This window comes from Nymphaea colorata, chromosome 12, assembly GCF_008831285.2.
Source record: "Nymphaea colorata isolate Beijing-Zhang1983 chromosome 12, ASM883128v2, whole genome shotgun sequence".
Lineage (NCBI taxonomy): Eukaryota > Viridiplantae > Streptophyta > Magnoliopsida > Nymphaeales > Nymphaeaceae > Nymphaea > Nymphaea colorata.
The window spans coordinates 2,602,420-2,617,078 of NC_045149.1; the positions used below are offsets into that span (position 1 = coordinate 2,602,420).

The window sequence follows — 14,659 nt, forward strand, 5'->3', positions numbered from 1 at the left end:
GACCTCTTAGTAGCCTTTGGCTGATAAAAGAGCTTTATGTCTTTCAATTTGTCCTTCAGCCTTAAACTTCATTAAAAAACCTCATTTACAGCCAATTGGGATAACTCCAGATGGACAAGGACTCAAAATTCAGGTCCTATTTTCCTCAAGTGCTTTGATCTATTCTACTATGACATGCTTCTAGCAAAGATGGTGTCTTGCTTTATCATAAGTAACCCGGTCAAGGACATAAGAAATATTGAGTAGAAAAGATTTGTATTCATGAGAACTTATTGAAAGAAACGACACTAGATCAAAGATATCGAGAACCCAAACTCCTCTTTGATTATGATTAAGCATGTGAGCTTTCGTTGACCATATTGCAATAACACAAAAGGTATATAGTTTCTTGATGAACGGCGAAGTCATGGGATGGCTTTAATAAAGTTGGCTTGCTGGTGGTTGGTTGCGAAGTTTTTAAGTTCTGGTGACTGAGTTGTTATGAGTTTTGAATTAATGCCTGAGGACCCTTTTTTATGTGGTTGAATATAATATATGTACAAATCTTGCAAGTTGAGACTCTCCTTCCTTAACCCAAAAATCACTAATGCATGATTGATCAAAGGTCATCGCATCACACTTGCGCAGGCTGGTTTTTAATTTTTTTTGGAAAGGGAATACACACTCATGAAACATCACATCCTTGTTGTAATCAGTTTTTTGTTTTCAAATCATGTAACATGTGAGCCTATTTACAAAATGGGTAACTCAGAATTATGCATTTGCGAGACCTTACATCAAATTTATCATTTGGTTTCAAATTTGTTGCATAACATAAACACTCAAAAATTTTTAGATGACTATATGGAGTCTCTTTATTGAAAATTTATCATAGAGTGTTTTAGCATTTAGTAATGGAAAAGGTGTTTTATTAATCAAATATGTTATCGTTAGAACACATTCCTCGTAAAACTTTATGGGTAAGTTTACTTGGAATCTAAGCACTCTAGCCATTAATAACAAATGCATATATTTTATTTCTATTACACCATTTTGTTGTTGTATATATGCAACTGCATTCATGAATGACTCCATTATCCTTAAAAAATTATTGAACTTCTTTGAAACACAAATATTAGGCCATTATCAGATGTGAACTTTAATATGGTAGTATTGAACTGATTTTCAACCTGATGAAAATTGCATTAATAAATACATGGCCTCATGTTTGTGCCTCATTAGGTAAACCCAAGTCATTCTTTTGAAATCATCCACTCATGACTCAACTAAGAAAAAAATGAACTCAGGTTCAAGATCGATGTGAATAAGGTGCCTAGATATCCACATGGATCAATTAAAATGGTCTATTAGATTATATTTCACTTAAGTTGAAGGGAGTTTGGTTTGTTTAGAAATGGCATATGTTCACACTGGCAGTCTAAAAAATGACGTAGAAACAACGTAGGGTTATTGAGGCAGATCTAAGATTTTCTCATTGATTGACCTTAAACCCATTTGGTTTGCTTGTATTTGTGAGATCTGTGGTTGGGATGTTTGTATCTCCCGCAAAGATTCATTTGGCTGGGTTGTTTTGCCAAACGGGTTATGTTTTTAATGCTTTAATCGAATCTATTGAGAGCAAGTAGTGAGAAAGCTTTGACCCTAGGAAAGCAGAACTACTATGCTTATTTAAATTTACCATTAAGTTGCGGAGGCAATAGTCAAAGAAATAAAGAAAGTGGTTCGGTCTAAGAAAAGCCCTACGTCCACTTTCAAGGAGGTTGTCTCTCACTCTACCCTTCTCTTTGTATTTATCTTTCTTATAAACAAATAGTTTATGTTCCTTAATTTTATGTTTACACATATCTGACACTCCTTTACCATTGCATATTAGCACAGAACTGATGCAAGATTTGTTTACAACAACTGCACCATTGGTGCCTTGCATGCCATGTGTTCTATCATCCCCCAACAAGCAAAACATTTGTAGAGCAACATTGAGTTTGGAGTAAAGATGTTGATATTGAGTTAGGGGCGGAGGTTTTGTTAAGACATCAGCAATATGATGGGAGGTGGGAAGATGCTTAACAGTAAGTTATTTTTTTCCCAACTTTTTGCTCATAAAATAAATTTCCATTTCAATGTTCTAATGTTTGTGCAAAATAGGATTTTCAGCCAGAGGTGTTGCTCCAAGATTGTCGCACAAAATGGTTGGAAGAGATGAAGGCTTAACATGATGATCATGACAAAGACACTACAATTGTAACTTCAATTCCAAAAAAAAATAATGTGCAGTTCCAAGGCCCTTTAGGGCAAATTCCATATGAAATTGTGTGAATTGTCATAGACATGAGACAAAATTACCGGTGATCAAGATGTCATCTACGTAAATAAGAAAGAATACATATGTAGATCTAGTATGACTCACAAATAATGATGCATCAACTTGTGAGACTTGAAATCCAAGGTGAATAAAAAAAGAGTTGAATCATAAATACCAAGCTCGAGGAGCCTGTTTTAAGACTTATAAGGCCTTGCTTAACCTGCAAATGAAACTTGAATTTTTTGAATAAACAAACCCTGAGGGCTGCATCATAAAGACTCTCAGATGACTGCCCATGTAAGAAAACATTGTTGACATCGAGTTGGTGAACAAGCCAATGCCAATTAATAGGCAATGAGAGTATGGTTCGAATATTAGTGAGTTTAGCCATTGGGTTGAACATATCAAAGTAGTCAACATTGTTTTGCTGAGTATAAGCATGAGCCACCTTCCGAGCCTTCAAGAGCTCCAACGATCCATCTGATTATCTTTTTATTCAATAAATTGCATCATATTCAACTAGCATAACATCTCGCCATCAGGGATTAGTAGTAGCTTGGTGAAAAGAGACCGGCTCAATATCAAAGAGAGAAGTTGCTAGATAGGCTTCAGGTATAGGATATTGGTGAATCTAAAAAACTTCGGGTTTTAGATATCTGGTTTGGGATCGGGTCACCATAGAATGAGTGTGTTTAAAGGCCCTTGAGGGTATAAACTTATGGATAAATGGTTGAGGCAAGGTGGTGAATCACTAGATAAAGTAGTTATGGGGTCAATAATTGGTTTGGATGAGGTGGTTTCAACCATAGGGGGCTGGTCATTTGAGTGGTGTATTATTTGCTGATAGAAATGGTAATGAAATGCTAGAAGAAGACATGGCTTTATGAAAGGGGAAAGTTTCATCAAAAACTACATCTCTTGAGATAAATATCTTCCAATCACAAGGACAAAACATAATATCCTTTTCTTTGAGGAGTAAAGCCAATGAAAACACATAATTGTGACTTGTAGTTCAGCTGATGTGATCTATAGGCCCAATATTTAGATGGTAAACTAGACTACGCCATTAAGGTGAGTCCACTATCAACTATATGTCTATGTTTCTGCTCAACTGAACCATTCTATTCAGGTGTGTAAAGACAATTAACCCAATGACTGATTCCATTTTCTTGGAAAAACTATTTCATGGCTTGATATTCTCCTCCTCTATCAAATTGCAAAAATGTTATGTTGGTACCCAGGATTTTTTTGGCCTTGAAACTTTTAAATACATGAATCACCCCTGGTTTTTTTCTTAAGCAAATAAATCCATGAGGAAGCAAGAAAAGGTATCAATAAAAATAAGATAATAATAGAATCCATTTATGCTAGTCATTGGGTCAAGCCCCCACACATCTTAAAGTTAAACTCAATTAGTTTGGAAATTTAATGTTCAGACACTCCAATAGTTCTAGCATGGCTGAATGAAGACCATGCTTATTTATCACTTGTTTCAAGATACGAAGAGAATGATGCCCCATGTATTGATGCCAAACACCCACAAAAGCTTTTTCTCCTATTGCCACCTCTTTTGTCTCAAGTTTATCTATTGGTGGAAGCTGATGTAGCTCATCTTTACTATTCCCATGTAGAACTGCCTTGGTCTTGAGACCCTTAATTTCACAATGTGATGGAAAAAAATCAAAATTGACGTTATTATCTTTTAGAAACTTTTGAACTGACATAAGATTTCGAGTAATGCAAGGAACATGTAAAATATCTGTTTTAGAACTTCCTGTGTGAGCAATGTACAAACCTGAACCATTATTACCCATTCAGACATGATCCTGACCTTGGTAAGAGGAGTAGCCGTAAATTTTCAGATCAATAGTAATGTGGTGTGTAGCTCCCAAATCGAGTTACCACCGACTTCCACCAGAAATAAAAGTCTCTGCAGACTACACATGTGGAGGAGAAGATTTATAATGTTGTTCATAAGAAGGGAGTTGCCGACACTGCTTAGCACTGACATAATTGGCAAATTGAATGTTGAGAGTTGTTTCCAAAGTTTCCTCCTTTGTGTTGATAATTTTTATATCCTTCTTTCTTATTTTTGTTTTGATAACTACCTCCATTGTAGGATCCACTTCCACCACGAAATTTATTTTCATTTTAATTTCTTGAAAACCTTGATTCCCATCATTTTTCTGTGTAAAATTGGCTGTGGGTAGAAGTTCTTCTGAATTTTCAGAATTTTTATCCATCACTTCAGATTCTTCAATGAGAAGCAAACCATGCAAATCATTCAATGTAACAGCCCCGTCACGAGTGATGATGAATATCTTGAACGTGTCATACTCAGATGGAAGCCCTCGTAGTATATGCATGACCAAATCATCATTATCAATGGGTTTTCCTATTACAAATAATTTGTGAGAAATACTTTTGGCTGATCTGATATATTCATGAACTATTTGTTCTCCTTTCTTCAAAGTCTACAATTGACTATTTAGTTGAAGGATACAGGACCTTGAGTAGGTTGCATAAAACCTTCTTTAGACTGGACCATACTCCAAATGAAGTTATTAATCCCACCACCTGACTATGAATAGCGTCGGTTAAGGAAGTTAGCAACCAGCTTAACAATAGCTGGTCATGACAGTGCCTTACAACATATGCTAGGTTTGGTTTCTCTATCAAACCAGAATGGTTTTTGGTGGACATGGCTTGGAGCCATCCACATAGCCCATCAGATTATAAGTCTGCAAAATTCCCACAACATGTAATTACCAGCTGTCAACTTAATAGAAAGGAAATGTTGCGGAGAGTCGGGCGATTGAAATAAACGGAGAAGATAAGCTTGAGTAGGCCACACTTGATTCACTTTGGCAAGCTTTGCCTGAAGAAGTTTTAGTCTTTGCCATGGAAGTGATCAGATTGAATGGAGCTCTAAGAACATAAAGAAATCACATGGAAATAGGAAGCAAGAGTTCGAGAAACAGAGAAGACACAAGATCTATAATGGTTCGGTTTGAGACAAGACCTACATCCACTATAAAAGAGTTTGTCTCTCATTTAGTGTTTCTCTTTGTGTTCATCTTTCTTATAATCAAGGTCCATATTTTACAATTTTTATGAAAATCCATATTTATACTTTTTACATTTAAAACGTTTACAAAAACAATGTATTAAAATATCTAAGGTGTGTCTCGGCCCGAACGCTTGAACTCCAACCCGGCAATAAAAATACTCAAAACTATGTATTTGCTTGGAGGCGGTGCTGCGGTTTCAAAAAATGAGGCATTCCTCACACTAAGTTGTGGTAGCATTCCTCACAATATGTATTATTTATTTTTTGAAAAGGAAACATGTATTTTGGTCATCTTTTAGAACATTTTTTCTTTCTATTTTGCACTTCCAATGAAAGAGTCCTATCCGATTATATGTTATGGTCCTTAACAAGGGAACTTGTGTTAGGTGCCAAAATTATCAAAATGGCCCTGCCCATCCATTTTTAAGGGCAAAAGTGGAACCAAAAAAGCCTTGTATATAATACCAAAATACCTCTCTAGTAGAACATGGAATATGTCATCCCATGTTAGCAACATAACATGGAAAGCCTTCTTGATAAATCTCTTTTACTTTTGTTCTTTTTTTTTTTTTTCAATGTTGGTCCTTGAGGAGTCCTTTTCTTTTAATATCAGCATGATGCTCTAATTTCCAAGTTTTTTTTTTTTCCTTTTATGAAGGAATAACAGTGGATCTCTACTAACTTTGAATTGAATGGCCTTAACTGGTACCTGAAGACCAAGATTGTTGTTGGCCTGAATATCTTGTCGACCCGCAGGTGATATGTGAACATGATGTTTATTAAAGTATTCATAAAACAAAACATGAAAAGTACAGAGTTGTTATGGGGGCAAGGGCACTTGAAGCAAGTTGACAATGCTATAGAAGTATTCTCTTTAAGCGACCGTTGAAGAGCTTGGCACTTTCTATTTTCTGTAGGGGAAAATAATATCAAGATTGAAAAAATTGCTGGCATCTTATATTCATGTTGTGTAAGTATATTGACAATGATAAGCAAAAGGTGCTTCGGACCTCCCCTTCCACCCTTCCATTACGTATATTAGTCCAAGCTAGAATGTTCTTCTTCATGTGTGTCTTCTTTGTTATATTTCCTTGCCATCGAGGCAACTGGTTTCTTAATCCATCATGACGTCTTTTTGGAGAGTCATCGCCGGCACTGTAAAACTAGGGGATTCTGTCCTCAAGGATGTGTAAAATCTTCACGAGTGATCATCTTCCTGACTTTCTTCTGACAGCAGAGCAGGTAAGTGTTGAAACTCTTGCAGCAATTCACCATCAGGTTCTACTTGACCTGAATGTGGACATGATGTTTATTAAAGTATTCAATAAACAAAACATAAAAAGTACAAGGATGTTATTGGGGCGAGGCCACTTGAAGCAAGTTGACAACGATATAGATGTTGTCTCTTTAAGTAACTGCTGAAGCATAGTTGGCAAACTCGCAGATGGACTCCGGCATCGCTCGAATCAGTTTGGGCCGTCAAGAAATCCAGCCAGGACTCAAGGTTGGCCTGACTCGCCCCTGACTAGCCCAATTCAGCTGCAGTCATTTACATTAGGCTTATTTGCTACTCGACCATGTCCATGAGTCAATGCAGATCCAGTGAGCCGATCATCTGACAATCCGAGTCCAAGTGATTTGAAGAGGTTCGTATTCTGTATTTTGTATACTTAAAAAATAATATCAAGTTTGAAAATTTTGTTGGCATTTTATATCCATGTCGTATAACTATATTGACAATGATAACAATAAGGTGATTCGGACCTCCCCCTCCGCCGTCCCTTTACATACTAGTCCAAACTAGAATATTCTTCTTTTTGCGTGTTTTCTATGTTATATTTCCTTGCATCGTGTGCATGCCTTTTGGTTTTTAAAAAGAACAATTAAGTGGAAAGAAACTTTCTTCCACATATTTTACTTTTATCAAGTGCTGGATTAGTTACACTTTATTTGGTGCCATTCCTTGAGTCGTTTATTTCTCTCTCTCTCTCTCTCTCTCTCTCTCTCACACACACACACACACACACACACACATGCTTACACATTAAAATTTTACACCAAGCACGCTTGATCTGATGGACGGCGAAGGCATGCTTTTAAAATTTTGATTTTTTTATAAAGCCACTCGAATTCCATAAACGAATAACCGGTTCAATAAGAGAAATACAGTTCAAGCATGCGTTTGTTTGTTACAGAATCAAAACATGGGCATATGTTTTTCTAAAAAAAAAATATTTTTTATCAGATGGGATGTAAAAAGAGTTTTTCATACCACAGGCCATATTGAGACGTCAAGCTCCCTCTTCCCTCCCTTCCCCTTAACCATAAGGTTTAGGGCCGCATCAAAGTCTGATATCCACCCAACAAAATCATTTAGTGCATTGCTCCCACTCCATTGGCACAAAAGCATATAATGCCAGAGTCGAATTAACAACACAGGCTTTTATGGACACTAGCTCTAGCTCCACTAACTACTGTATGTCCTTTGACCTTTGAGGCTAAATAGCCTCCCTATATTAAGTAGGACTCCCTAACTTTTGAAAAATTTCGTTTGACTGCTGCAAAATATGTCCGTCGATATTGAATCCTGACTCCATAAATAACATGGAGTCTTTATCCTAAGTAAGCTTTTCCCTCCATTCTGTGCTCGACAATCTCCTCCAATCCCTGCGCTGACACCTGAAGTGTCTGCCTCTGGTTTAAGCCAACTCTCGGACCATGATATCTATCATGGTTCCGATGAATTTGCGCTGCCCATCTTATTCAAGCGTTCAGCAGTATTATGCATCATGAATCCAAAACTCATTCTCCTCCACTTGTTGGCCTCAAGAGTCAATACGTAATTGCTTGGCCGACTGAGCTTGACGAAGGAACCAATCAATCCTCTGATTCAATTGCAGGCTTGAGACGGGCTAATTGTTCTTGGAGCTCATCCTCAAGCTCTGTGGCCATAAACAAGACTGGCGTCGGCATCATATATGGATTTTCTTCTCTATCTTAATGGGGGAAAAGTACGGCTGCTGCGAACAGTTGCGCCGTGAACGAAATGTCCAAAGACAACCGATGAACTTATTTAGGGCAACCCCTCGTCGCCCCCGCTCCGCCTACTGATCATACCCAATTAATTTCCCCACCGATCTCTTCCCAATTATTATCCAAATCCAGAGATCAATGTCTTTCCCAAGTGTAGTGCCGTCTCGGAACATCCCATCCGATCTCGAAATCGAAGAAGCGATCAAAGCCTTCGATGAGTCGAAGGCTGGAGTAAAAGGCCTCGTCGATTCGCGAATCGCGACGGTGCCGTCCATATTCATCGAGCCGCCGGAGAGCAATCGGCGCCACAACCGGTCGGAATGCACTGATCCGGACCAAAGCTACGAGCATGTAGTACCTGTTATCGATCTCTCCGGTCCACGGGAGGATATCGTCGTGCAGATCTGCGAGGCGTCGGAGAAGTGGGGAGTGTTTCAGGCGGTAAACCATGGCGTCCCTCTGACGATATTGGATGAGATGTTACTGGAAGTAGCCAAGTTCCATGAATCGCCTGCGGAAGAGAAGCAGCAGTTTTACACCCGGGACTTGAAGAAGAAGGTGGGGTTGGCGAGCACTTTTGACCTTTACACCAGGAAGAGGGCCAACTGGAGGGACACTGTCCATTGTGACATGGCTCCCGACCCCCCTTCACCCGAGGAACTCCCAATGCCTTGGAGGTAACTAAGCAATCGATTTACCACATTTTTGAACTCCTTTGATTATTTGTTGGACTTGGTCATTCTTACTACTTCGACTAGATTTGGTTGAATAAAATGATAGGTAAAAAAAATCCTCTCAACTTGCACCTCTCGACGCATACTCTTAGCTCGAATTCATTCATATATTTTTGTTTTTTCTTTTTTTTTTTGGAAATATGTGATGTTCTATAAGCTAGTATGAAAATTTTCTTAAAACTTTTGATCATATTATCATTATTATTATATAGACACGCACAAACAAAGTTAGTTGGGCCCCAAGACAAAACTGGCTCCGCCCCTGCACCTCTTGTCATGTAATTGAGCAAAATTGCACAATTGCTCCTTTTCAGTTAACGAATTTGCTGGACAATGAAATGGTTTGTCCACTTATATCTATCGGAAGGAAGGACGATAGCAAATTAGATCTGTCATTGGTTCAGGTTTCAGGTAAGTGAAACTAGACTTAACTAACAAAATGAGATATCAGATCTCCAATTAGGTTTAAATATGGGTTGTAGACTAAGTTACCTGGGTACGGATACAGTTCAAGTATGGGTACGGAAGTATGAGTAGCAACTATAGAGAATATGGGTACATGGTATGGCAGGATATATATAAACAAATATATATATATATATATATATATGCAAATTAACACAAAAATTCAAAATAAAAGCAACATTTAAACAAACAAGTGTTATAAGTAAAAACATTACATGTTAATGAAAAATAGCTCTATTAACAAGTTGAAGACAAAAAAAATTAAATCAAGTAAAATTAATGAGTTTGGATCAGTTTCGATTTAAAGAGTACTCATGCGTATCCAAATACCCACTTTGGGTATGGTGATACAGGAAAGTAAACGTTATTAAAGTACCCATATAACTTAGGTTGCATACTAAAGAGACCACTTGTTACGGAAATTGAGGCATCTGGTCTAACTTATTAGACAAGGGACCATATCGAATCTAGCAGACACAAATAATAGAACCCATCCCCGCAATTTAAGTACTATAGTAACCTTATAGTAACCTGCGTTCCATGTCATAACTCACATACTTGGCGTGGAAACATGAAAAAATCTTGAATTCTAACATTTTTAGCAATGGCGGAGCCACATGAGGACTGATGTGAGCAACTGCCCACACCAGTACAAATAAATTGCTTATTTGTCTATTAGTTTCTCATGGAAGTTACCCACATCAGCCAAATAAACTGTTTTTTTGTCTATTAGTTTCTCATGGATATTTTACTTATTTAAACATTGACTGCCGCTTAAAAGTTTTGATCGAACCATTAGTGCCCTTAGTCCAGAACTTCGGCTTCGCCACTGCTCTCTAGTCAATCTGATCCTCAGCAGCTCAGAATATGAGAAAGAGTTAGCTTTAATTTGAAGGTTGCTTTCCATATCCAGCTACATTGGGTCCTGATCAGCTTCCACACAAAAGCTTTGTGCGTGCACAATTATCGAGGAATATCTTATACAATTAGTGTCCTCAATCTTTGGGAGATTCTCTAAGAAAGAGCACCTACTAAAAACATTATTTTTTCAAGTAAAAAATACAAAAGTACTATCGCGAAAAGAAATATTTTTCTTCAACCAAGGAAGAGTATTGGCTATGTACGAGGGTTTTTTTTAGCATTTTTATATCAAAAACTAATGTTTTACTTCAGTTGGTGATTCTTTAAGAAACTCCGGTGAGCACCTATTTATTTACTTTCAAAAGTTGAGCAGTCATTTGTTATTTACGAAAAGGTTAGTTGCCATTTTTTAAATTTTACTTGAAAGATATTAAACTAAGAAAACCACGGGATCGATAATTTTAAAGCTACAGAATGAAGGAAACAAAGAAACAAACATTTTATAAGATTCTTCAAGTAATTGGAAAGAATAAACTGTGATTAATTTAATGATAACAAAGTATAAAATGGTTTAATCTAAACGAAATGGTAAACTAACTTAATGAAGCAATTGCATCCTTTCATCATGATTTGGCTGATTCAGCTTGATTTTAACAACATTATATGTGCTTGTCCATGAGGTGATCAATAACAAGTTAATTAAGCTAATCAATCATATTATATATGCTGCTTGATATGTAGGGAAATATTACCAGAGTATTCTAAGCGCACTGCAGAACTTGGAGGGTCTCTGATGGAGTTACTAGCAGAAGCCCTTGGTTTACCCTCCAATGTCCTCATTGATATGGAATGCATGAAGGCACAGACACTTGCACTGCACTATTATCCTCCATGCCCACAACCTGAGCTAACTGTGGGAGCAACCAAACATTCAGACCCAAGCTTCATCACTATCCTCCTGCAAGACCACATTGGTGGGCTCCAAGTTCTTCATCAGGACCATTGGATTGATGTTGTGCCCTTCCATGGTGCTCTGGTTGTGAACGTGGGTGATCTTCTGCAGGTAGCTATGCTCTGAGCTAGCAGTGATGTTATATTATATATGCTTGTTTTCATTTTCTAATTACCTGTTTCAGTCAAGTAAGAGATGATACGTAACATTGCCTATGCAATGGCTAGAGGAATTAATGCAGCCTTCAACCATAGCAAACCCATGACATGGTTGAATTGAAAATAAAAAGAGAAATAAGTTTTGAGGAAATAAAGAAAGATGTATCAAAGAGAAAATTGAAGAGTTTAGGGTGGAACAAGCAATGAAAAATATCTAGTGTGCACCACCACTTGTTCTCATACATGGACATGCGCCAAGTACTTTTTCAAAAGCATGCATAATGACAAGTTATTTTTAAATTTGCCAGGACGTATTCCTCGAAACGAAAATGTGTATGTTTTTTTTCCTGAACTGGGGAACTTCATAAATGTGGAATTTAACTTGGTCAGAAAGGTCCATGCGAAGCCGATTGATCCGTCCAGTCAATTAATTCTCCACCTTTTGCCAGGAAAATTAATTGGCAGGGATGTGTTGTACATGCAGGCCAAAACTAAAACTTAAAACCATATATAGTTTTTGGATTCCTAAATCGAGTTTTATAAGCTTAAAAAATTCTGATGTTGATTGTCAAGTTTTCATAAAATATTATTACTTGCATACTTAAAAAGTGCCGTTTTCGTATCGATTTGCAATATTTTAGTTATGTAGATCACATCCACGTTGAAAGATTTTATGTAAAGGAGAAAAAATGTAAAAAACTGATTGTGACTGGTCGTTCATATATATATATATATATATATACACATAAGCAATGCTAGCATGCATGTCATGTGTCATACATGACAATTAAATTTACAGAATCTATGAGAGAAGCGTAGACATCGTATAAGAAGTTGGGGTGGTGGTAGCAGGAAATTAATAAAAATTAGAAGATATTTTAAGAAGTTATGATTTTCTCGAGCCCTGTTGCAGCTGTAGGGTACAGCCTAGTTCATTAATATACATTTTCAAACTTGCTAATTGATTCTTATTTGTTCTTTAATGCAGCTTGTCTCAAATGACAAATTCCTAAGTGTTGAGCACAGAGTGCTGGCAAGTCGAATGGGGCCAAGAGTGTCGGTAGCTTGCTTCTTAAAGGCTGCACTTGAACCAGGGACGAATAAGTTTGGCCCCATCAAGGATCTCTTATCTGATGATAACCCAGCCAAGTATATGGAAGTATCGATGATCGACTATACTTCTCAGTACAATACCAAGGGACTTGATGGAGTCTCTGCTCTCAATCGTCTCAAGCTCAGGTAATGGGGGGTTTGCATATTTGGAATATATAAAAATTTATACGTGGGCAATTTGCTATCATAATGTGGTCCCTCTCAATGGAAGCTCCTTGTAAAACTAAAAAGTTTAATTTACCCATACTTTTAGTAGATTTTCTTTTGTTAAAAATTTACATAAAGGTGCCTAACAAACGAGGTAATAACAAATGGCCACCCAACTTGTTTCTGGCCTCCAACAAAGGGATCTGGTTTCGGTGGATATGGGATGCTTAGAGGACGGTTCACCGGTGCCCAGGAGTCCGGCTATTCTGAAGGATTTTGTCATATATAGGATCCCTATCCTCCAAATTGGAACGAGCAATCAAACCTTAGCTATGCTAAACCAACTTGTAATGCTCTCAATTGTTTATTGCTACTTTTTATTTTGAATAATAAAGGTGTGTAGCCTAACGTCCAGCAGGGTTGATTAGGAAATTATTGAGATCCGTCGTTGACCCTCCCAACCGTCGCTGTTCTTTGAGGGGTTGCTTTAATTTTCTGTTTTTTTTTTCTTTCTGATAATTTTATTTGAGAGTTTGAGTTAATGGTTTTCAACCCTCGCGGTTCGATGAGGGTGATGCTATAATTTTTTGTTTATAATTTTATTTGAGAGTTTGAATTAATGTTTTTTATTTGGAGGTAAGTTTGAGCATCCGACCGACTTGGCGATTATCACGAAGACAAAGGAAGCCCGACTGAATAATTTTACAGAACTATCCAGCCCCATAATAATCGGGCTAATTTGGGCCCAAGCTTAATCGAGTATCGGGCTGCACCTAGGGATGTCAACGGATCGGATTCGGATTGGATACATCTTTAACCATATCCACTTTTTCGGATATTCATATATTCGGATTCGGATTCGAATTCGAATAAAGCAAAGTCATATCTGAATCTGAAATCCGATTTTACAATCCGAATCTGATTTTTATATTTATATCTGAATCCGAATCCGAATTTTGAACCGGATTTTGCCATTTTTCAAGTATTAGAAAGAGGATATTTGTCAAAAAATGAATCCGATCCGAATCCGATCCGATATTCATGTATATCTGAATTCGAATCCGATCGGTTGTCATTTATTAAATCTGAATCCGATCCGATTTCTTAATCGGATATTAAATTTTTATCCATATCCGATTTTTTCGGATCGGATCGGTCGGATATCCGATTCAAATCAGATATATTGACATCCCTAACTGCACCTACTGGCCGATACCCGGCTTGACCCATAAATCCTTTTTCTTTTTCAATTTATATTAATTCAAACAACTTGGGTTCAGTTTTGTACATTAAATTCAAACAAATAGGCATAGAGCCCTCTTTTGTAAGGGAGTTTTGGATGTTACTATCGAAGAACGAACAAAGTAAAGGGAGAGAGAAGTGACACCACTTTTTGGGTGAGCAAAAGGTAAAGGCAGAGAGAAGTGACACCACTTTTTTGGTGAGCAAAAGGTTCATCCCATCACTCGAAACAAGACCCAAAGGCCTCCTATTCCCTTTGCCTTTAGAATCCTGAGTTGCATCAGTGTCAGCAATAATAACGGTTTACCTTTCAACTTTAATGTCGCGTCCTACATAAACAGATAACGCCCACAAGAATCTAACTAGAGACCTACCTTTATACAAGTCTCTATCCCCACCAGCTATACTGACACCACTTTTAAGACAATTATTTTACAATGAAAATTTAGTGCCCATACCACTCTAACTCTAACTTGAGTTCAAGTTTTCAACAATATGGAGTGAGAGGGAGACTTTCACCATGGTTTAATCCTAAAACCTCGTTGTGTGCATCATATGGCATAGCATGGTTAATCATAAAAA

At 37.3% G+C, this 14,659-nt stretch overlaps 1 protein-coding gene across 1 annotated transcript; it reads left to right on the top strand.

The window, feature by feature from the left end:
- Positions 1–7,995: 7,995 nt before the first annotated feature.
- On the top strand, positions 7,996–13,243 carry LOC116265933 (1-aminocyclopropane-1-carboxylate oxidase homolog 1-like). Its single transcript, XM_031646942.2, has 3 exons — positions 7,996–9,082; positions 11,207–11,528; positions 12,564–13,243. The coding sequence occupies exons 1-3, from the start codon at positions 8,544–8,546 to the stop codon at positions 12,816–12,818; spliced, it is 1,116 nt and encodes a 371-aa protein (XP_031502802.1). The 5' UTR covers positions 7,996–8,543; the 3' UTR covers positions 12,819–13,243.
- Positions 13,244–14,659: the final 1,416 nt, after the last annotated feature.

Coding starts and splice junctions, on each gene's coding strand:
- LOC116265933 (XM_031646942.2), top strand. CDS start 8,544: ATGTCTTTCCCAAGTGTAGTGCCGTCTCGGAACATCCCATCCGATCTC. Junction 9,083..11,206: donor GAACTCCCAATGCCTTGGAG/GTAACTAAGCAA, acceptor CTTGATATGTAG/GGAAATATTACCAGAGTATT. Junction 11,529..12,563: donor ACGTGGGTGATCTTCTGCAG/GTAGCTATGCTC, acceptor TCTTTAATGCAG/CTTGTCTCAAATGACAAATT.